Source organism: Vanessa atalanta, chromosome 18 (assembly GCF_905147765.1).
Source record: "Vanessa atalanta chromosome 18, ilVanAtal1.2, whole genome shotgun sequence".
Taxonomy (NCBI): Eukaryota; Metazoa; Arthropoda; class Insecta; order Lepidoptera; family Nymphalidae; genus Vanessa; species Vanessa atalanta.
Window position 1 is genome coordinate 9,197,498 of NC_061888.1, and position 23,833 is coordinate 9,221,330.

At 34.0% G+C, this 23,833-nt stretch overlaps 3 protein-coding genes across 4 annotated transcripts in view; 1 reads left to right on the forward strand and 2 right to left on the reverse strand.

Annotated features, from left to right (window-relative positions):
- The window catches only part of LOC125070937 (steroid hormone receptor ERR1), a 35,484-nt gene extending 27,654 nt beyond the window's left edge, over nt 1-7,830 (forward strand). For both annotated transcript variants that reach the window (XM_047680962.1, XM_047680961.1), the window contains 4 exons: nt 3,748-3,933; nt 4,480-4,638; nt 4,796-4,968; nt 5,062-7,830. In XM_047680962.1, the coding sequence (XP_047536918.1) occupies nt 3,748-3,933; nt 4,480-4,638; nt 4,796-4,968; nt 5,062-5,227 (684 nt within the window). In that variant the 3' untranslated portion in view covers nt 5,228-7,830. The remainder of the gene's footprint in view (nt 1-3,747; nt 3,934-4,479; nt 4,639-4,795; nt 4,969-5,061) is intronic.
- A 993-nt stretch (nt 7,831-8,823) lies between these two features.
- LOC125070805 (probable cleavage and polyadenylation specificity factor subunit 2) lies at nt 8,824-17,364 on the reverse strand. The gene is made up of 13 exons (XM_047680783.1): nt 17,055-17,364; nt 16,143-16,408; nt 15,016-15,261; nt 14,244-14,431; nt 13,607-13,830; nt 12,996-13,142; nt 12,533-12,731; nt 12,368-12,458; nt 12,056-12,242; nt 11,116-11,206; nt 10,743-10,857; nt 9,803-10,014; nt 8,824-8,926 (listed from the first exon to the last, which is right to left on the reverse strand). The coding sequence occupies exons 1-13, from the start codon at nt 17,201-17,203 to the stop codon at nt 8,834-8,836; spliced, it is 2,208 nt and encodes a 735-aa protein (XP_047536739.1). The 5' UTR covers nt 17,204-17,364; the 3' UTR covers nt 8,824-8,833.
- A 356-nt stretch (nt 17,365-17,720) lies between these two features.
- LOC125071136 lies at nt 17,721-23,263 on the reverse strand. Its single transcript, XM_047681227.1, has 3 exons — nt 23,138-23,263; nt 18,416-18,500; nt 17,721-18,190 (listed from the first exon to the last, which is right to left on the reverse strand). The coding sequence occupies exons 1-3, from the start codon at nt 23,261-23,263 to the stop codon at nt 17,721-17,723; spliced, it is 681 nt and encodes a 226-aa protein (XP_047537183.1).
- Nucleotides 23,264-23,833: the final 570 nt, after the last annotated feature.

Consider the following 23,833-nt stretch of genomic DNA (forward strand, 5'->3'; position numbering starts at 1 on the left):
CTCGTTTTGAAGAGGTTTGGAAACTAAGACGTTACTTCAATGTTTCCTCAAAATGTATGGTATGATATTCTTCCACGTGTGTAAATTGGATCAGCGTGATGGATTTGTCTTCAAACCTTTTTTTTTCTTAATACGACAAGAGGCCTGGTATTGGAATATATACAACCTTTTACTTTTATGGATTCTGTGATTGAATATCCAGTAGCTTAACTTTAAGTCATGTTACCAATGTTTCGTTTGATGCCATTAGTGGAAATATTTGTCTAAAGTTTTAGGCGGATTCGTTTTTTATTTTAAACATCCATTATGAAAAATTCACGTAAAATTATCTTTTAAAATACAGTCCGTTTTTATAAGTACTTGATAAATTCGCTCTAAATTGCGCAGTAATTTAGCATTCCAATATTTTTATTCATAATAAAAAGACCCTTCGTCTGCTATAAAGTAAAATTTCTAATAAAATAATAATAAAACTATATTAAATTACTTTAACATAAAACGAAACATCTAATATGTTTTTGTCATGATTAATTATTATCTAAAACGCAGCGAGTGTAGCGGTAATTTAATGTTACACTTTCAAGGTTTCTCCTCTAGAATGGATTGAGTTAGGTTATGAACAAATAAAAACGTAAACGATTCCGCCAGGAAGTTGATACAAGGCCACACAGTTTGATTGAACGAAACAAAAAGGTATCTAATAATCATAATCCCCGTTTTGAATATTTATTTTTATATAATTTAAATATGGAACAGTTTTGGGCTTAGAATAGAACCGTATCGGGTTTAAATTTTTTTTATTGAATCGTATCGAAAAGCAAAGGACGTAATAAGGATTTCTGTGCACGTTCATAACAATAAACCTGGTACATTGCGATTTCTCACATATCGTTCTGGAGTTAGGGAGTTACAATAGCGTGACGAAGTGTGGGGCCTTCCGAACCAGTCGGATTGCTGTCTTATTGGACTTAATAAACGAAAACTTTCTTCGAAAAACGCGGCGTCTACTGTTATATGCTCTATGTATTGGTTTAGTTCTTTTTTAATGAAGTATGACATTTTGGCAGTCTGGAAGAAATAAAGTTCATTAATGAATTTTTTTGAACTCATATGTACACTGTAATAACTATATACTGGCCTTTAAATAGTTCGCAGTGGTAAAGATCAGTTAGGAGAAAACTTAACTGTTGCTATACTGGCGAATGTATATGTTACAGTCGTAGTGATTAAATAGCTATTATACATAATGACTGGTCATTATATGTAATAGCAACATTGACTAGACATTGTGATAAATTAATCACTTTATCCGGGTATTATTCATAATAGCGGGTCAAAATTAGCCAAAATAATAAATACGGTCTAATTTACTTTATAAATTAAAGTTAAATAAGATTATAGGGGAGAATTGGTTATATCGTACTGCCATATTAATCGTACCAAAAAACATATGGAACCGATTCCACTGTCTTAGCAAGGTAAAATATGAAACTTTGTTTTTCATATACAATAATTATTGTAAGTCTTGTCATAGTCGAAATATTTAGGTTAAAGTAAAAAGTGGTACGATATAACCGACTCTCCCCTAAACAATGTCAATAAACGTATAATTACTATCAATGACAATGTTATTTTAATTCTTAAATAAATATTATAATTATTATTTTTTAAATAACAGTAAAATATTGCTACAAATATAATTTTATAATCTTTACTTATACCTACTTGTTTTTAAATACATTATCCAAGTCTTCAACTAGTTAGTGTGATTAGTTCTGCGCCAATTATCACTTTATATAAATTGAGTAGACATTATAAATAATGGTTGGATAATATATATAATATCCGGTTTTATTACTTTGGCTGTAACATATAAATATACCGTGTTGTGTATACAACTAATTAATTTGTGTTATTATCAAAATGGGTTTGACATATTTATGTGTGAAACGTGTATGTGTGTGTGTTTGGGTTACATTACTCTAATATTCTATATTAGATTTCCTTTAAATATTTTAATTATCATACTGTGCCATAATTTTTCGATGTCATAAACTATAATATCGATAGTCAATCATTCCTTCGTTTAAACGACCATGAATTCTAAAATAGATTAAAACAAGTTCATATGTACATATCGTTTTATAATTTTTATTCAATTTTATTATTAGGTACCAGTTGCTCTTCGGCCTTTTATTACTGGACAACTTTTGGAATAAATTAAGCTTTATTCATTATGAAATATTAATTCTTAAATATAAGTATTTATAAATTAAACAAAGTTGAAACAATTTTATTTGACATAGTGTCTAGCAGATTCTTGACTTCCATGGAGTTATCAAAATCAAAATTATATTTTATTCAAGTAGGCTTTTACAAGCACTTTTGAATCGTCTATTAACAAACTATATTAAGTATAGCTACCTTATGAAAATTTGTATTTAAAATGATTTCATGTCGTGAGTAGTCATGTTTTATTACTTATTTTTATATAATAGAAATCGTTGCGTGGTGGAAATTCAAGGACATCATTATTCAAAATTTGTGGTAATCGTATACGAATTTACATTATTTTACTTAAATTTTTAGACACGACCTCGTTAGGAAACAATAAAAATAGTTTTACGTTTGTATACAATTTTCTCATAAAAACAGATGAGAAATTTGTATACGTTTTTGTTATGTGTATTATAGATATTTAACAAACAATCATTCAGAACCGCAGACTTCCTCCTACTTATTTTACAATTGAAGACACGAGTGCATGAAGGTGATACGTAACATTTTGTAAAAAAAAGAATTTTATGTAAAATAAAAAGGTCATAACTCATTTATTTATGTCTGTCGTCGTGCAAAAGCTGTGCAGCTTCGCCCGCGTTTTAAGGGTTGGTCGTCAGGTGTGAGGCATTTAAAAGTATACTATAATGTGTCTTTTTGGAATTCTACCTCGCTTCATAGCAAATTTCATTCAATTTGGTTCGGTGGCCTGACCCTTATAGAGCAACACAGACAGACAGAGTTACAGTCGTCTTTATAATATATAGATGTATCACCTTTACTCGCATTTGGTTTTCGAGATCTTTACCAGAAGCGGTCAGCTAAAGCCAATAAGCGACTAGGGCGGTCATGCACATAATGTATACATTCCGCTAATTTATAATGTTAAGTATATTATTATTTGTTAATTGAATAAATATATAAATTAAGTAATTATAAGTATTATCTGTTTGATATTTAAATACTTTGACACCGTTTGAGCGATTTCCATGATAGTTTGACATATATACGTTTAAGCTATCGTTTTAACTTGCCACTAGATGGCGGTGTAGCACTTGGACGTATTCTGATTGGACGGTCGCTGTCAATCGGTATAAACAAATACAAGATAACGTATGTGTGTGATAACTGTGGAATTATCAAAGATCTGTATCACTTGTTGATAGAATGTGATAAGACTAAGAATCAGAGAAAGTTACTCTTAACTAATTTAAAAGCACGTTTGTTCGATGTTGGATCAGTTCAGAGCAGTTCCTTTATCAGAATCTGCTAGGATGCTCCTGAAATTATAACTAATAGCTGTAAATAATAAATAATGTTTAAACAAAAGGAAGGAGGGACAATGGGACTGGGCGTAACTGTGTTGGACAAAAGTCCCAAAATTAAATAAGAAAAAAACGAATCAATAACGTATATCAGGTCTTGGTAATATTTTAGATTTAATATGTCGTTGTTTTTTTTTATTTTCAGGTGTTAGAAGCTCTGTCGTCTTACGAGCCTGAATTACTCACATGTGGTGCTCCGCCGCCGGGCGTGACGGACCCCACGGCCAGGACGTTGGCGCTGCTAGCGGACATATACGATAGAGAGTTGGTGGGAGTCATCGGTTGGGCGAAACAGATACCCGGTTTCACGGACTTGGCGCTTAATGATCAGGTAAATTTTTTTATAATTGTTTTTTATTTTTTTTAAATAAGTTCAAGGTGATGCTGTGGATGTTTTGTATAAACATATTAGAGCTAACTATTACATGTTGTCTTAATCATTTATGTCTATTATTACAACATTTACGACTAACGTCGTTAATATAGGGATTCCTTAATCTTTTTTTTTTGTGCGAACAGTACCGTGAAAACATTTAATGCACTTCTTTATAATATCATTATAATAGAAAAAAACGAGCGAGCCTTACGGTAGTCTAATAATAATTATGTGTAAAATCTGACTACGGTACTAAGTAACGATCGACGGCCAACCTTTATACGAAATCACGCCATAAATCACAGGAAAGTGAGAGATTGGTGGTTACAAATAAACAAATACATCAAGTGTACACACACATGTACATGTATAATAACACCCCCGAGTTGTGTTTTATTTGTTTAGTTATATTATACTTTTGCCCTTCTGTGGAAGTGTTTTACGTTAGTTAAGAATACCCGTATAAGACGGTCGTGTAACGTTCCCGCGCGGCGTCCACAGATGCGGCTGCTGCAGAGCACGTGGGCGGAGATGTTGAGCCTGATGGTGGCGTATCGCTCGATGTGCGCGGGCGGCGCGCCTCGCTTGCGCTTCGCGGCCGAGCTCGCGCTGGACGAGCAGCAGGCGCGAGATCTCGGCGCACACGACCTTTACCTGCAGGTACGCCGTGTTCATCAGTTAAATCCAAAGAATACAAAAAGCCGGAAAACTGGGAGACCTTACATTTTGAATATTCAATAATAAGTCGATAAGTTGTGAACCGATCCCGGCAGTCCGATGGTAGAGTCCGAGCTCAGGTGATGCTTTCGGCCGGCAGATAGCGGGCGTGTCGCGGCGCCTGGAGCGCGCGGGCGCGCACCGCGAGGAGTGCTACCTGCTGAAGGCGCTGGCGCTCGCCAACTCCGAGGCGCGCATCGACGAGCACTCCGCGCTCAAGCGCTTCCGGGACGCCATCCTCGCCGCGCTCAACGACGCCGTCTCCGCGCTCAGGTTAGCTCGGCGCTCATGTTTTAGAAGAGATGAACGACATTTATATTCCTAAAAATTTAAATCGTTCCGCTCTGTAAACCCGTCCGCCCGCAGGCCGTACAACAACGCGAACACGGCGATGCAGCAGCTGCTGCTGGTGCTGCCGGCGCTGCGGCTGGCCGACGTGTCGGTGCGGCGCTTCTGGGCCGGCGTGCACCGCGAGCGTCGCGCTCCCATGAACAAGCTGTTCGTGGAGATGCTGGAGGCCTGCCTGCGGTAGGCGCCCCCCCCCCACATATCACAGTGGCGTCGTCGATGGATTCGTTTGCCATATTTAAGTCTGCATTTAGCGGTTCGGACGTGATGTGATAGTGTATATATATTTATGTTTCGGCGGTCGACGTCTGTTTTATGGCTGTGAAGTGGCGGATCTTGGAATTTTCGAAATTCTGACTTTTCTCTGATGTTGCACGACGTCGCGTCCCCGCGTCTTATGTACAAAACGATGGACGGATCTAGTACAAAACTTGTTACTATTTTTGTATAATATTAAAAATATATCTAGTTTTACGGTTTGGTGAAGTTTCGAGATTAAAATACGGTCGAGGAAAGAATCGGATTAGTCGGTCGGTAGCCGCTTACGTGTGAGTGATGTTATTGAAGTCGTTCGAAGTGTATGGCTTGTAAATAATTCGCCGTATTAAATCTAACGCCGCTGTATAGTGTAACCATTTCGCGGCAAAGCCGATAAAGTATATTATAGAACGTAGTGGCATTTTTTCCCCGACTGTAAATTACTTGTGAATTTCATACGCGGTAGCCGTATTCGGCTTTTCTATTTGTTTTATCGTTTATTTCGTACGAAGTACGTTTTACACTTTATTCACTGTTGTCGGTGTTCGCGGTTTGATTAATTCTTCAAATCTGCACTTTGTAATGATACTTTTTAACCTGACTTAAAATATCTACATCAGTTTAAAAACGAGTGACATCCGGTCGGAACGAAGTGGCTTTCTCCTATATATAATGTGTTAAATAACAGACGCAATAAAATAACTAACAAGTATTGACAATAAAAAATAACAATGACGAAAATGTTATTAAAAATTCCGTGTAAATTACAACAATAACAACAGAAAGAGTTAAAATAATTTTATACAATAGAAGACGAAAGAAAGGCATAACGTCCCCTTACGGGACGATATTTGCCAGTTCAATTTATTGTGAGTTACGTAAAAGAACTTCGTTCCAAATCAGCTATATTTATGGCGGGTTAACCCAACCAACCACAGACAGTAATAAAGAATAAAAGAATCACTATAGTCTTATACTAAATCAATATATTTTTAGAGCTGTTCCACTTACCGTTTTATATATGTAATGTATAATTAATGTCTATAGAGTATTTTTTGGATTGTTGTAACGACTGTTTTACCATCGATGTATGAATTGCAAACAAAAAGAAATTGTACATAAAAATGTTGTATTTTAAGAGAATATAAAGTGGAACAGTATTGTAATACTGAATACCTCAATAATCTGTTACCATTCAGTCATTTATGAAGTAAATATGAATTATGAAATAAGTGGAGTTTATCGCGATCGGTAAAGTATCTTTTGATGATCTGAAATTTTAGTCTAGAATATTTTAAATCATTTATTATGTATTGAATAGTTATCGTTTAACAGAAAATTATGTACCTAAATTGTAACGCAATAAATAGTATGGTTTTTTGAAAATATTATAATTGTCAATTATGTAAAATTTGAGAGATTTTACTGATCGTTGTAAAAAGCTAGTGTATGCAATTATAAAATTCGTCAAAGAAAAATCAAATCTTTGGACCTGACATAATCTAAATTTTATTTATAAAACTTGAATCACAATATATTTTAGTCTATGTCCGGAAAAAAGGTTTATTTTGTATATAACAAAAAATTTGGTACTCGTATGTGATTTGGAATGTTGTCGAAACAGCTTGGTTGTTGAGATATCTCTTTGTATAATCTTAATAAGATGATGTAGTGATTAGGTATATAAATAATTTAAGAGTTAGGCGTTTTTACACAGTCGCATTTTAAGAAGGTTTATATATATATTTATACAAGTAATTAATTTTAGCTTAGCCTGTATGACCTTTTAATTTGACGAATTTTATAAATGTGTGTATAAAACTTTATCCTCGTTAAAAACGGTTATGGTTATTTCCAGTGAATTATTTAAAGCGTCCTGTTGTAGTTATTCTTATGTTAAGAATATTCGATTTATTTATAATTTGTAATGTTCTCGCTGATGCAGCGTTCGGTGTGATAGATGTACAAAATGTGAGATGTGCCAGAATAGATTTTAAGTTTTTCTTTTCATTGTTTCCGCGGCGTGTTAGTACTATCGAAATAATATGAAACTGCGTACAAGCTACAATATTATAATTCTAATATTTGTGGATGTAAGTGACAGACTTTGTCATAGATAATGGTGCTGTTCTGCTTAATACAATATTTTAGTGTAGTTCTAACGATTTGGCAGGTCTTAAAGACTAAAGAAACATGAGAAAAATATAGCAATATGTTTAGTACTGTCAAATTGCTTTATTTTAAGATGTCGTGTGTCAAAGCATCCGCACCATTGTCCATTTCAGTTATTCATTGTCAAATATCAAACAGATGGTTATATTTAAATGTTTTTCTATGATTCTAAAAAGTTGGCACCATTTTGTTTATGTGAGGACAAGATGGCGCCGAGTATTTCGATAGTCATGACCGACCAATATTATTTGTACAGGACTTACAGCTGTCTCTTATTTTTGTAAGAATGAATTGTATGTTTGAATACAAGAAGTTATTGGATTATATGAATTGGTCTTGGAGATAATGTGACATAAATTATAAAATGATGAAAAAGGCATCTTTTATTTTTCCCATAAAAAAGTATTTATGAATATATTAAGGGCTGATTTTTTAATTCTTAAATGAACAGATAGTACTTATTTCACTGATAACAAAATGTTGTATTTTACAAACGTTGGATAGGCTCAATATTTGGTCAACAATCGCCCCTAACTGAGGAATAAATTGCATCTTCGACGACCAGATAAATGTCATTTTTTTTTCCAAAGTAATAATAGAAATTATCAACATTTTTGGTACTATTGACGACCAAGCATCCTGTCGTTGCACAGAGAACTTTTTTGGCAATTTTTTTGATATCTTCATACATTAATGATTTCCATTCCATCCACCGTACATTTTTTAGTAATGGATATGAGTTAAAATAACTAGATTATTTTCCAAGTCGTATTTTTATCTTTTTGACTAATGTATTGGATATATTATTGAAATAATACTGAAACACTGTCACGAGACAAAATACCCAAACAATAAAATCATCACATACAAGATTTGACGAGAAAAGAAACAGACGCACCTCAGAAAATACAATATAGGTTTTTTATTTGCTTTCTTCTTCTAATACACATTACACCATATGAGCGTTTCTCGTTCACACAAGATTACAGTGAAGTTGGCAACTAAAATCCACAGATAATGTAATAATAATAATATTAGCGCGTTATCTGAATTGAAAAATGCGTCAATTTTATTTTAGTCCAGTCTTTATATACATTTGGGAATGAAAATAAACCGAAGATGTAGGAGGTGCTTAGAAAAGCTTAACTTGAAATTGTCGACCTCGATTTCCAATTTGCGTTCATTTGCATTTCTCGGCCTTTCGTATATAATGGCCTATTTGTCTTCTTCAGTCAGATAAGTTAATTATCTAATTAATTATTCATTCGTTTATTCGATAATTGAACGAGCAGCCTTAAAACAAAATTAAATTATTTGAATAAAACAAATAGTTTTATAACGATAATTTTAATCAGCCTTATTATACAATAGCGAATTGATCGTACAACAATTCCCTTATTTTGAAGTACTCTTCAGAAAGAACACCTTCTAATGCGACGCGTCCATTTTCCAACTAAAAAAACAAAAAAAGAAAATCTTAAGTATTTTTATGTGAAATGAAATATTGAAAAACAGATCTTATTATTTTTATTGTAATAGATTAATTGATCGATATTGATTAAAAAAAATCGATTAATTCTTATTGAAACGTAATAAGGATTGTACTTATTAATTTTGTTGTTAGTTTAATAATCTATTCTGTAATATATATATGTATATTGTATATATCTATGATTTATTATGTAACTTATTATTCCTACTTCCCTTACAAATATGTAAGTAACAAAACGTTTGTTTGAAAAAAGCAAAACCTTACTATGCGCTAACATATATAAAGGAGGGTTAATTTCAAAGGCTTGAAAAAATACTTTCACTTTAACAAATCGCTAAATGCATAAACCATACGACTACTTAATCGTATGGATTATGCATTTAAGCGGGTACTAGTTATGAGTATATATGTATATAAAATAATAATAATAAATAAATATTGGACAACATCACATACATTACTCTGATCCCAATGTAAGTAGCTAAAGCACTTGTGTTATGGAAAATCAGAAGTAACGACGGTACCACAAATACCCAGACCCAAGACAACATAGAAAATTAATGGACTTTTTCTACATCGACTCGGCCGGGAATCGAACCCGGGACCTCAGAGTAGCGTACCCATGAAAACCGGTGTACACACTACTCGACCACGGAGGTCGTCAATATACTTTCCATGTTAGAGTTTTAGCTCTCATGTGTATACATTTAAGTATGGTTATATTATTGTATTTCAACTTTAATTAAGATTAATCAATTAAGTAGCTCTCATAAAATCATAACCTAAAATAGCAAAGAAACTTAAAGAAGACAGGATATTTTTTGTATCGAAACATACCCTCCTTATCGCAATGGTTCCGTTGCAGCATTCCAGCGCGCCCGCAGAGAACTCGGCGTTGAGGCCCAGCTTGGCGAGCGCCGCCCGCAGCTCCGACAGCCGCACCGAGTTGATGAAGGACGCCGTGTGCGGCGCGCACGCCCCGCCGCCCGCCCCGCCGCCCGCCCCGCCGCCCGCCTCCAGCGACATCATCTCGTCCGTCGGCGTCTCCTCTGTCGACATTCGCCAATTAGCTGACCGAGGGCGGAGAGTTAATTGCTGGCTCTGCTCTATATTACCGTTTCGGCATTTATATTTAGGAGTTAGGATTTTATTCGAGCAATTTATTTGTTTCATTTCTAAACACCAATGCACTGTATTACCGTGTTGGGTTTAAAGTGTGAGTGAGCCAGTGTAATTAAAGACACAAGAAACAAAGTCTTAGATATGATTGGAGGCAAGGAATTGTTAAGTGCTAATGTGTCTTGGAAATATTGACATCAGGGGGCCATTTGCATGGCTGCCTTTAGTATGTATGTATGAGGGTTCAGTGTTATCAATACTAATATTATACATGGAGAAGTAGCTCTATCTGTTACCTCTCCATGCTTAAATTACTAAACCGATAAAAATGAAATTTGGTATGGAAATAGTTCCGGCGATAGACATAGGCTACTTTTATACAGGAGGTAAAATAGGGTGGTGAAGGTTTGTGTACTATAAAGTTTTATAAATTTCGTGCGGATAAACTAGTACATAATAACATATTACATAAAGTAAATGTTATGAGTTAATATGTAGGTATCTATAAAATCGATAATTAAACATCAGGTGCTCTATTTATTATTATTAATGACAGTCATCACAATAATATATATTTTTTCAATGTGTGCAAATGTATTTATATACATATGTATGTGTGTGTGTATATGTGCGTGCGTGCGTGTGCGTGCGCGCGTACCGGCGTTGGGCTCGCGCGCGCGCGGCGCGGTGACGACGGCCGACAGCCAGGCGAGCTCGGCGTCACCAGCTGTGCGCCACCACACGCCCGCCAGCAGCCCGTCCGTCAGCTTCACCTGGAATTCGCACGCTCCCTATACTATCACAGCGCGAGAGCTCGTTATCGAACAAACATCATTCATTATTACTGAACGAGCTGTTACTAATAAATTTACATTCTAATAAGTCTTGTAAACTTTTAAGTCACTTTATTATAAGTTTTATTTAATCTGAACTAAACTTGTCCATTTTGAGTGGTATGTTATGTTACATTTTTTGTGAATTACATGTATGTGAATGTTACATTTTTTGTAATATTGTAACAGTATTGGTACCTGGTAGATGTGGGACTCGGTGGTGGCGTCGACGATGTCCCCGCGGTTCGGTGTGAATATTTGTTCAATACCTTCACTTTCACAGTGTTTACTGAAAATAAAAAAATCGTATTCATTAGAACAATCTCTATACGGAATTATTTTCACTTTGTCGGACTTTTTATGAGGTCTGTTCTGCATTACGTCGGACGAGATATTGAGTCCTACCAAAGATGATTTGCGCCTCAGTCACTTAGTATCACACCCGTATGGTGCTGAGTAACAAATTAATAGTTCAACTGTCTGAGATCAACTGTCTTGTTAAAGCAAACAAGGGGTTATACCTTTAGTCTTTGATTCAGGGTTACACCAGTTAAAAGTTTTTCTGTTGAGCAAATCTTTCGTGCCTTAAAAATGATACAAAGTCGTTGCTCTTACGACAGAATTTTCCTTGGCCGTGTCGAGTTCCCTTTCCTAACAGGTTTTAGAGCGAGGTTTACTTGGCGAAAGAGCTTGGTGCGTGCACGTCATCACACATTCTATTGTCAAACAGAAACGCTTACTATTGTTGTATAGTAAGCGAGTGTAATAGGGATTTAACATCTTAGTTCTTGAAGTCTACGGCGCATTTGAGATGGAAGGAATGGTTAATATTTCTTACAGCGCCAAGGTCTATGGGCGGTGATGACCCCTTACCATTAGATGACCCATTTGTTCGCCCGCCTACCTTAATTTATTTAAATAAAAACAAACAAAAATCTGTCCCTCTCAGTTCGCTAGTTTTCCTCGAGTGAGGGCACCGGAAATGATACTGATCAAGAAAACAGTCAACTGCTCTTGCTGGCTAAATTATCATCATTTCTAAAGGCGATTGGCATCTGGCAGGGGCCGTTCGCAAACTCTGCGTACAGTAGGCGCAGGCCGACCGTAAATAAGTGCAAGATGAGAGCGGCGGCCTCACGCGAGCGTGCGCAGCGCGGCGGGCGCGGCGCGCAGGCCGACGATGGCGCGCGGCTTGGCGTGCGCCACCACGCGCAGCAGGGACTCCCCGTCGCAGCGGCCCTCCAGCTCGATGTACTGAATGTTGGCCCGGATTTGAACCTGCCGCACCGAACTCACGCATTTGCTCGGGATTTCGGTCAGTTCCTCTGAAATTTCTCAAAAATTACTCTATTAGAGGAGGCTCCTACGAACACTATCTAATCGTAATTTAACAGAATTGTATTCGATTGAAAGTTCCCGCCGGCTGAAAGCGTATATCCTTCCGTCTCACCTTCAACTTCCATTCTCTGCGGCGGCGCCGGAGGCACGTCTCGGATCTCCCCCTCGGCGTCCACGATCTCGGCCAGTCGGTAATCCTCGGGCTGCAAGGACAGGGCGAGTCAGCGGTGGAGCGAGGGGAGTGGGCGTGTTCGTTTCGCCGGCGGCGCGCACTCACCCGGATGACCTCCCCGTAGTCGTCGCTGCGCGCGCGCTCCTCGTGGCAGGGGAACATGGCGTGGTGGCGCTTGTTGGTCTTGAAGCAGCCGGCGGGGCGCGCGTCGCTGCGCGCGGGGATGTCGTGTCGGCCCGTCACCACGCACATCTCCAGCTCGCCGTCCGACTCCGAGTCCGACGAGATGCCGCCCGCCTCCTCTCTGTGCGACCATTGGACGATGCGAACAAGCGCTCGTGTGTAAAAAGATTAAATTGGCTTTCATGACAAAAACCCTGTTTTCTATTTTGTTATTTAAGTGATCGCGATTTTGTTACGTTTGTGGGTAGCAGATCCGTCAATATAATCCGATTTTTTTTATAAGCTATTTTTTAACAAAATATATATAAAATTTTGGTCGCGTTCTAAATACAATCATGCCCGTGTTATCGTTTACGGTGACACCATTGCAGGCAAGCAGACTCACTTGACGTTGCTGCTGACCCTGCTGCGCTGCTGCAGGTAGTCCTCCAGCTCGGCGCCCTCCAGCCGCAGGCGGCGCCGCACGGTGAGCTCCAGCGTGCGCTCCCCCCCGCGCTCCACCAGCTCGCGCGCCAGCGTGCCCGGGGACGTCCTGAGGCATCGACGTTTGTGTTAGGGCGGCAAATCGACATACATCTATCAACTGCATCAAGTGTAAACTAAAGTGTACACCTTATATACAGTACACTGGATTGGAGCCGATTTGAGTGCAACTTTATCAAGGTTTAACTTCCATCACTTGCACTGAATTGCATCTTAGTTTCCATTTTTTTTAAAGCAGGTAATTGGTCACCACCGTAATAACCGGTCACATTACAATAATTCTAATAGATTACTAGTATAGTAATTATGTTATTTCAAGTCAATAATACAATTCAAGGTTTTTTAGGTTCATATTTAGTTTATTAATCTTTACTTTTTGTGTCGTTAGACTTAATTATTTGTAAACACACAACGTATTTATATGAATATACATGAGACTAATAAATTAAAAAACCAAATATAATACAAATGTATGTAAAAATGGTATATTAAAATAGTAAAAAATAGATATACCTCGCAGTTAAAACTATTGAATTCTGTGAATGCGGCGCCCATTGCAGAAACAGATCTCTCGCAAAGCCTGTCTCTAAGTCGGGGAAGGATGCCAGCACAACCTTGGGTCCCGGGGTCCTTGTGACCTCAGCGACCGAGTGGCACAGATGCAGGTGCCTCAACGCGAACGGGTTACTGCGAGCGCCTTCAAATGCACGCGTTAACTTGTCGCTCATCCATTCTATCTGTAAATAAAATTAAAAACAATTATTAGCTTTTATATATATATAATTTAAGAACTTAATTATTACCAGACGGTAGATACCTTGGCTGCACATATTGTAAATTATCAGTAAAGAGGTCGCAACAAAAATAAAATATATGTAGCGCCATATTTTACTATGGCCATCTGATTTTTTTGATTCATAAAGGCAAACTCGCAAAAATTATGAGTAGCACTGTTCTAAGCAATTGTCATAAATAAATATTTAAATATAAATTTGCATATATTATTAGTAAAAGTAGAGACGACTTTGTCTGGTAGTGAGATATTTACAGGCTATTAATATATTTGATTTTAAAATTATTATTATTATAATTTTAAACTTTTATTTTTTCTTAAAATATACTTTTACATATAACATAAATATAACATTACCTGTGATTTAGCAAACTCGACAACATTGTAACTGACATTAGATAGAAGAAGTAAAGAGTAGGCCACCAGGCCAGAGTCCTTGTTCCTCCAAAGCTGGTCCAACATGTGAGCTAGTTCCAGCACTCGGCCTGCAGTGTCTGTGCAGACTAGCACAGAGCCACCACCCCGAAGAGTGCTAAGAATTGTTGCTGAAATTAAACATTAATAAATCAAATGTTATCACACTGGCTCACTTAACAGAATCACACAGAGTATTAATGTTTGACAGTGACTCGTGGATAAAATTTATCTTATATATTAATATATATAAGATAAATTTTATTTTCACTCTTCACATTCACGGGCAAAAATGCGTGAGCCCATTTTTGTCCCAGTGATGGTCTCATTTTGAAAAGTTCCAGCCATAGATGTGCAGTCAAATAAAGAGGATTCTTGATTGCACTTTACTAAATTGTTACGATTTAACAAATAATTAATTTTAGAGAGCGAGAAAGTTACTGCCGGTTAGAGCGGTAAATCGGCTATTTAAGAAAAAAATTGAAAAATTTAAACAAAATTAAAGTAAATTGCCACTGACAAACTCCAATTCTAATTGAACTATTGGACATTAAAGATTTCATTTAAAAAAGGTTTCATCATTTTGGCGCCAAATTTAGATGATGACATGCAGTTTACAGTGAAATTAAATCAAAACACCAAACAATCAATTAAATCAAAACAAAACCTGTCATAGGTTAGTCATTCTTAATGAAATAAATACTTGATGACTTACTCATAAGTTTTTCATCTCTCAATCTTCTTCGCGGTTGAACATAATCAGCATTCATAGCACCCAGTAAGAGTAGAGAGGGTCTCATAATTCTCTCTATTTCACAACCATTAAGATGTCGCTCCTTCTTATGATTAAAGTCTGGTGCATAAACTATGTCTTCTTCCCCTGGAGCGGCAATACGCCACACCGTGCCACCAAGTAGATGACCAGCCGGTAGGGGGGTGATACGGAGCCCTAAGCCTTTGCCTTTAAGATTTGTTAAAATAATAATTTTGATCTACATAACAATATGACAATAAATAAGTTGAACAATAATTCGTATTTTTATTGGTTTTATATAGGATTTTTTTTTTCAATACAATTCAAATCTTACTAAAATTCAAAACTTTTCTGTTATAATATGTTTGATGTGCAATATCGCAATTAAATACTAGATAATGATTAGGAATAATATAGTATGATAATATAATGTGTAAGTGTAAGGCCTCTTCCCCCTTTGAGGAGGTTTGGAACATAATCCACCACATTGCTCCAATGCGGCTTGGTGAATACAAATGTGGTAGAATTTCTTTGAAATTAGACAAATGCAGGTTTCCTCACTATGTTTTCCTTCACTGCCGAGCATGAGATGAATTGTAAACACAAAGTAAGCACATGAAAAGTCAGTGGTGCTTGTCTGGGTTTGAACCCGCAACCATTAGTTAAGATGCATTCTAACCACTGGGTCATCTTGGCTCTCTCAATGTGTATGTGATTTTTTTTTATATTTAAATAAAAAAGTACTCTTTTATATTATCATTAGATATTTTAATATATTTAATAGTATGAATTTACCTAGAGTGGCGTAGGTATATAAGAACGAGTTGAACATAGAAATCCAGTCATCAAAACAGTACTTTTGTGTTTGAAAACAAAGTCATTTTACATAATACAATTAATGAACAATATTTTTAAAATGAAAATTCAATAATGCTGATTAGGACCTACTTATATTTAATTAAATTTGACCATATCAACTTTTATTATAATGAATTGATATATAAATAATGAAATTCCATGTAATATTTTTTTGTATCATAGTATAACAAGTTTGTGGATATTTGAAATTGTTAGTATTTATTGCTTACCTTTCATATCGATACTCTGATTATATTTAAGCTGTGTTATTCTATCGAAAGCCCCATCTACATCATCCAATGTAAATAAATCAAAGTCTGATACATTCTTGTGTGATTGGTACAAGTCGTACATGAACATTTGCCCCATCTTGTACACTGGCAATGTAGCGTATATGGGGCAGTTAAGACCAAGCTGACCTACAGCATATGGTAGTGCACCAAGATGTAGAGGGTCCGAGTGAGATAAAAGCACTGCATCAATACTGTTCACATGTCTGAAAATCGAATGGTTTTGTTATAAATATTGTTTTTATTCATAATTTTTTTTTTTTAATAATAAATGTAGCAATGGGCATTGAGAATAAAACATTTAAGTTTATTTATTTAATAATTGGTCGCTGCCCGCTTCTTATGGAATTTAGGGGTTGGTTGTCAGGTGTTAGACATAAAAAAGTAGTCATGGTCCTTCCTTGCAGTTCAACCTTGTTTCATATTAAATTTCATCAAATTTGTTTAAGTGGTTTGACTGTGAATAATCAATAGACATTCATCTTATTTATTAAGAGTTACTTTCGTATTTGTAATATTATACATAGATATGGTTCCCTATAAGAAGTAAACATAGAAATTAGATTAATAAAGTTACTTAAATTGATGATACTTTGTCAATTTAAGGTATTGTTGATTGTTTTTTTACAGTGTCAATATGTATCAGATCTTTTGGCATCAGGTGGACCATTTGTCAGTCTGTCTATATTGAATATAAAAAATGACTTCATCAAGTACTTCTCGCTTTTAATTCAAATTTGTGCCTTTATTTATTATGTCATTTTCGAAAATAGTTTTATTAATTAATATGGTTTCCATAAAGCATTCATAATAGGTAGATATGTTTCAGTAAACATAACCTCAAATGAGTACCTTTTTAGTTCTTTTATAAAATCCATATCAAATTTTTCATCCCATCCGCAGTCCAAGAGAAACTTGAATTCGTCTATTTGAAGGACGTAACATGGTGGAGATTCGTCTCCAGCCCCGGAGAGACAGTGCAATTTTATTATAGAAGTCATGATACTTATTTATATTAGTTTGTTATATAGTATATAGCTTAAATTAATATCATTATAAGCGTTAACTTATAACGGACAAGCGGAGATTTTAAATAGAATTATAGGCAAATTAAAATATTTCAAATAAAATTAAGAATTTCGTGCGACGCCGCTTTCGCTTATTTTGTTTTTCATTGACAGTTGACATTGACATTGACACATTTATATTGTCAAAAAAACAGTAACATAAAATTTCAATTTGACGTTGTACAATTACAGATAATTAAAATCAATTTTATTCAATTGTAATACATAAAGGTATCATTCTCTTGTAATCAAATTAAGTCTACAGTTTTTTAGACAACAAATTAATTTAACATGGTTTAAATTTTCTATATATATTTAAGAAAATAAAATAAAACGACTAAACAACATCTTACTTAAAATTATTTGTTAGTCTAATCTGAGATTGTCTTAGGATTACAAAGATATAGAAATTGAATATATTCTATAAATATTATACAATATATATCTAAGCTTAAAAACTATGATAATTTGTCATCGCATAATTAATTAATAATTCTGAAATCCACGTTTCTAAATCTAATTCACTTTCGAGGTTTAATACTTGTTTAGTTCGTGACAAATTATTTTCGTTCAATTGGTTGGGAATGCTCTTGATAAAATCTTCATGGTTATTGTTATAGCCGTTAGATATATTTTCGTGGCTTTTTCTAGTAGATACTCTCATGTCATCATAATATATTTTACCTAAAATCTTAAATTTCGAGCCTTGTTTGGAAGATGTTAGACTCGAGATATTTAAATTTTCTTTATCGTTGGACAAAAGATTATCGTCTTTGTTATACACAAATGAAATTCCTTTAAATGATAATTGGTCGGATCCTAATGTGAGCGGTTCCATTGCTGAAGGTTCCTGTGCTTGTGTGGCTTGATTTGTTGATGCTTTGTTTAGGAGCATTGTTAATCTTTCATCAAGTTTTGTCTCTGTAACAGAAATACGTTGAACAATTTAATTACCAACTAATTACTTCTATTAAATTTTTATATTTTTTAATTTAGTTAAAGAGTAGTACAAAATTATTGTTAATTTGTACATATTTTTTGTCTTTATAATGATGTTAATCTTCTAGTTTTTTTTTTAACAAAAGACTTATTAATCTTAAAAACGGTTAAACTATCAATAATAATTAAATAGAAACACGTAGTCACCATTAATTTTCTTTACTAAGAAGTTAAGAAAAACAAACCCGATGAAGATGCTTAGAGCAATCAGAACGCACTCCCACCATTGAAACTGAAATCACAAAAACAAATTAAGAAAATATCAGCTGATTAACCTGCAAATCCATATCTGGAAAGGTAAAAAGTTTATTAAACTTTAAATTTAATAACTTAACAAGCAATATAAGCTTCATGTACTATATAATGTCTATTTTACACAGTAAATAGGTAAGGTAAATTTTAAGTTGTGAATTACTCGATTTGCTTTTTGACAACATCAAAAAAATTATTATCTTATATCCATAATCTAATTCTAAAATTCATTTAAATCTGCTTAGTAGTTATTGATAACGTGATAGAAATACAAAATAATTACACAATTTTACATTTATTATAAAACTATATTGATAATATCCTTCTGAACGATTCGGTTACTATTGGACAACAATCGGTCACGACCGAGAACTTTTCATTGCTTTATGTGCTATTCGAATTTTAATAGCGCCAACTTTCAAGCTTCGAACTCGAAAAACACCATTATTATTTATAGGCTTTGCACGAGTGAATCACGCCGTGACTACAGATAAGTGACAAAATGATAAATATTTTTTGAAAATTAGACTAACCATAATAAATAAAATATTTTAACAATATGCAATGCACAGATATAAGTTTTGTTCTCCTATATTATATTAATTGCATGTAAACGCGAGCAGTGGCGTGATGTAGGTGACACATTTCTTTCTTCTTTTCTTTGAATAAATTTGGATTGTAACTCTTTTGAGCCTATAGTAAAATAATAGGCAAAAAAGTTTTACAAACAAATTGAATAAAAAGTTACGTACTTAAAATAACTGTTTAAGTTAAAATGCTTACTTTATAATTCTAAAAACTAGAGTAAGATGTATAATTAAATATATTGAAATTATTTAAAGAGTGTAGTGAAAAAGTTATTTGATGATTATAATAATTTACTTTTCCTTTTTTTATAGAATTAGCTGAGGTCAAGTGGTGCAGTGTGTAAAGTATTAGTGTTTTTTATTTTTAATTTATGTATAATTCTGACGGAGGTACATAACAGGACACACTTAGATAACACCAAATATATATTTTAAAATTATTTCTTTATTAATGTTAACAATAAAATGTTAAATACATTTATTACATAATTATCAATTATTTGTTGGTACTTGTTTCCAAATAAAATTTGAACTTTTTTTTCAAGTATACCAAATCTATATTTAGAAATAGAATAAAAAAATCGCTTTCGGTTAGCAACGTATGTTGATATAGTTTTGACTAATATAAAGAGCGATAGACGAGGTGGAGGAGTTTTTTATTTAGTAAATTTAGAAATATTGTGTACAAAATGCCTGAACAATTACGGTTCAAAAAATCTGTTTTCGTACGCTCACATGGCAATCGATGCCTAAACCTTAGGAGACAGATCAAAATAATGCAGAAAATTATAAATCGCAAAAGTGCTAACAGAAAAGTCGGCGATAGTTGAGTTACCATGGGTATTTGTGATAATTCTAACCCCCTATATACAGGGTGCAAAAGTGAACTATTTTTGTGTTATCACGTTTTTTGTTTGTTTTTTTTTTTTTTTTTTTTTTAATGCAACTTCAATAATGTATTTAAAAAAAAAGTATTAAAGAAACAATTTAAAAATGGATAACTCAAAAATTATTCACGTTTGCATCATCCATATGGGGGTTAAAATTATTGAAAATAGTTACCCCTATCACCTCCTAACGGAAATATGTCGAATCACCAATAACCCTGTGTATTAAAATTGTCTTTTAAACTATATCATTCGAATTAATACTTTAGAATATATGTATAGCCGATTATAAATTACGTGCAACCAAAAAACGATCGTTGCGAAATGTCACTGTTGAAATGAAACTGTCTATAACAATTTTGATCTTGACAGTTTAAATTATCCAAATTGAATCTTTAAGCCATCGACATTTTTTTATTTTAGTTTCACAATAACATTACTAAATAATAAAACCATTTTTATAGTATTTATATTTCACATTTATGACATATTTAAATTAATAAACGTTACTTAAACTTAGTAATATACATATATTACTACGTTATTTTTTTTAATAAGCTAACTTCATTTTCTTTATTAATAAACAGCACACGTGCGAGGCCATGGCGGGTAGCTAGTAAATATACAAAATACAAATGACAAGACAGTTTCGTTGTAGGCATTTTAAAAAATAAGTAGCTATTTAAAAAAAAGTGCGAGACCATGGCGGGTAGCTAGTAAATATACAAAATACAAATGACAAGACAGTTTCGTTGTAGGCCCTGTGCACTTTAGAAAGTAGCTATTTAAAATAAAATCATATTTAAAATTTTTATTACTTACATGTACCATGCAGTGCAGCGAACCATGGACTAGTCCTTTGAAGAATACTGTTAAAAAGTCTCGTAATGAGAGTATTATACATCCTTGCGTTAACAAGCATCTAACAAGTCAACATCATCTTATAAATTGCTATCAATGCTGCTATATTTTGTATGTAGGATTTTTTTTCCATGAAAATCTGACATTTATTTGTGATTTAAGTCATGTTTATATGAGGTAATATAATGTAGCTTGATGCGCAGCGACGGCCTTACTCATTGCGAGCAGTCAATAGTTGGTGTAAAGGAGTTAATAGAATTTTAACAGAGAAAATTTTGACTATACTGATATAATAAAACTACAATAAGTCATAGGAAACTAAAGTAATATCGCTTATGTTTTCTATATTCATATATGTATAGTTCATATTGTACCTCATTATAATTTATTGTTTAATTATATTTTAACTAAGCAATCAACAATTATCAACTTGTGTAATTTAGTAATGTAAGTAAACATAAATAATGGGATTTTCGTAATTGTATGGATAATGTATAGTGCGAGGGACACACCATGATTTTAAGTAACACTATGGTTGTTGCAGAAATTTAACTTATGGAATATACTTTTTAAGATATAGAGTGGCCATATTGTTGAAGAATTGTTTTGACTTTTAATTTCTGAGCATTTTATAAATGTTAAAACTTTTATTAATTTAGATTAATCATGTATGCATAAAGAAAAATACTGAACAATAAAAAAAAATTTTTCCTTTTTACAATTGTTTATGTTCAAAATATACAACATGTGAAAGTTCTACTAAACCAGAAAACACAATGTGATTTTCTTTCCAATTATTGTTTTTCTGTTTTAGTAAAACTTTTACACAACCTCCCTCGAAGTAAATAAAAAGTAATTATAATTTAATATATATACACGCTCTAGCGTCATCTAGCGCAGAGGGCGGGTCAGAATAAATAGCTGATTCGCTTGCTTATCTATGATCTTGATTATCTATGATTGCGAGCCTCCGGGCGGTAGGTCTTTGCGAGGCCCCCTGTCCTCGGTGAAATGTATGCAGTGGCGTAGCTATCGTAGGGCCAGGTGGTGCAGTGCACCAGGGCCCCGGAGCTCAGGGGGCCCTCTAACCTAAGCTTTGAATAGAGATGACATATGGATTAAGCCTACTAATGATAAGTTCATCTCAATGTATCCTGTATCCTATTCTTATTGGTATCTATAATTTTGAAGCGCAATATAAGTTAAAGAGGGGGTGAGGGCCCGTTTCTTTTTCTATGCACCGGGGCCCTTGTCCACCTAGCTACGCCACTGAATGTATGTATGTGATTCGAAAGTAGGTCTGGTTGTTTGGTTTAGGTATTTGTTATGTTTGACTAGTGATGGTAAAGTTATACAAATAAATAAAATTTGTGTACTTTTAAAATATTTTACATTGAAAAAATTACAAAATTAACAAATAAAGAAATTATATATTTTTTTTAAATTGATGTTTTTGGCATCGTTCTTAGAATAAAATCTTTAATTAAAGCAAGGGCCGAAAACTATGCGATTAAAAAACCGATCTTCAAGTGTTTCGAGACGCGATTTTTAAGTAGTACATATTGATTTTTTCACTTATGTTCTGAATTAATGAATTAGTTAACTAACTTTATTTTAATTTACTGTTATTTTATAACCTTAATAAATAATTAGGTATCAAAAACAAAAGTTTTAAATAAAAAATCTATTTCAATTTTGCTTGGGTTTTTGCGCGAGGCCCCTGCAAGAGCGAGGCCCCGGGCGATTGCCCTGTTCGCCACCCCGTAAGGCCTTATAATAGGCTATCTTCTTCTGTCATTTTCGCAGCTGGGAAGTCTATTTTATTCATAAGTATTTAGAGCTATGTAAGCATTTTTATTATAATCGACTTTTTGCTATACCTAGTACTTCTTTGTGTAATCTCAGTTATATCATTGTTAGTGAATGAGTATTTAATGATAACATCGAATGATTATATTGAATGAGTGATATATATTATTAAAAAAAATTTATAAGGTTTTGAAGTTTTACGTAGATTTGATAGTCTAAGTTACCTGTTATATAAATGGTCTCATTTGTGAGTATTAGTTATAGTCTAAACCTAAATGTACAATAATGTTAAGTAAAATGACGAATGTGTTTGAACTAGAGGCGGTATAATTTTTATAAAAACTAGTACATTTAGTAACTGTAATTAGTAGTTAAAATGGAGGTGTTCGTAATTGTCATGTGTATATTACATACATATGTAGGCTATGTCGGTATATAATTCGATAACATTTATAAAAATCTTCAATATTTACCTGTGCGACAAATTCGGTCCACCAGAAACGTGCTTGGCAGGCCACGATGCCAAATTCTGTCAATTGCAATATTTTTCCTTCGTTTGACTTAAAATTTAAGTATGGAGTTCGATCGGTGGTGTACATTTGTGAGACCCAGAAATATAATTGGGTGCCGGGGCGTCTTGCCAACATTTCTACCACATACTTACTTAACTAAGTTAAATAGATATACTTATAAATGTAAATGAAAAAATTAAAGTACTGATATTATAAGCTACTCGTAATATTCTCAGCATTATATTTTCTCGTTGATATATATTAAATACAATTTCCAATAAACGTAGGAAAAACGATAAACAAACCATAGATTTACGTATTTCATGCGATTTTCTAATAATACAGTTATATTGTGCACTACAAAGGGTACTTATTTCCACTTTAATTTTATTTCCAAAATTCCGATAACAGTTTCGTTTACGTTCAAAATGTTTTTCCTAAATCCATAGTGAATATCACACATTAATCAAGCTCTCAACCAATAATATCGCGTCAGTTTGCTGTATAACGTTGTTTTTTTGCCTTTTTTCCTGTTATGGTTGGAATAGAGTATACCTTACTGTATTAATACGAATGAAATCAACATGTTTTTAAATTAATTTGAATGTACGGAAGTGTTGCGCGTATAACTTTAAAATAGCTATTATTAAGGTATTT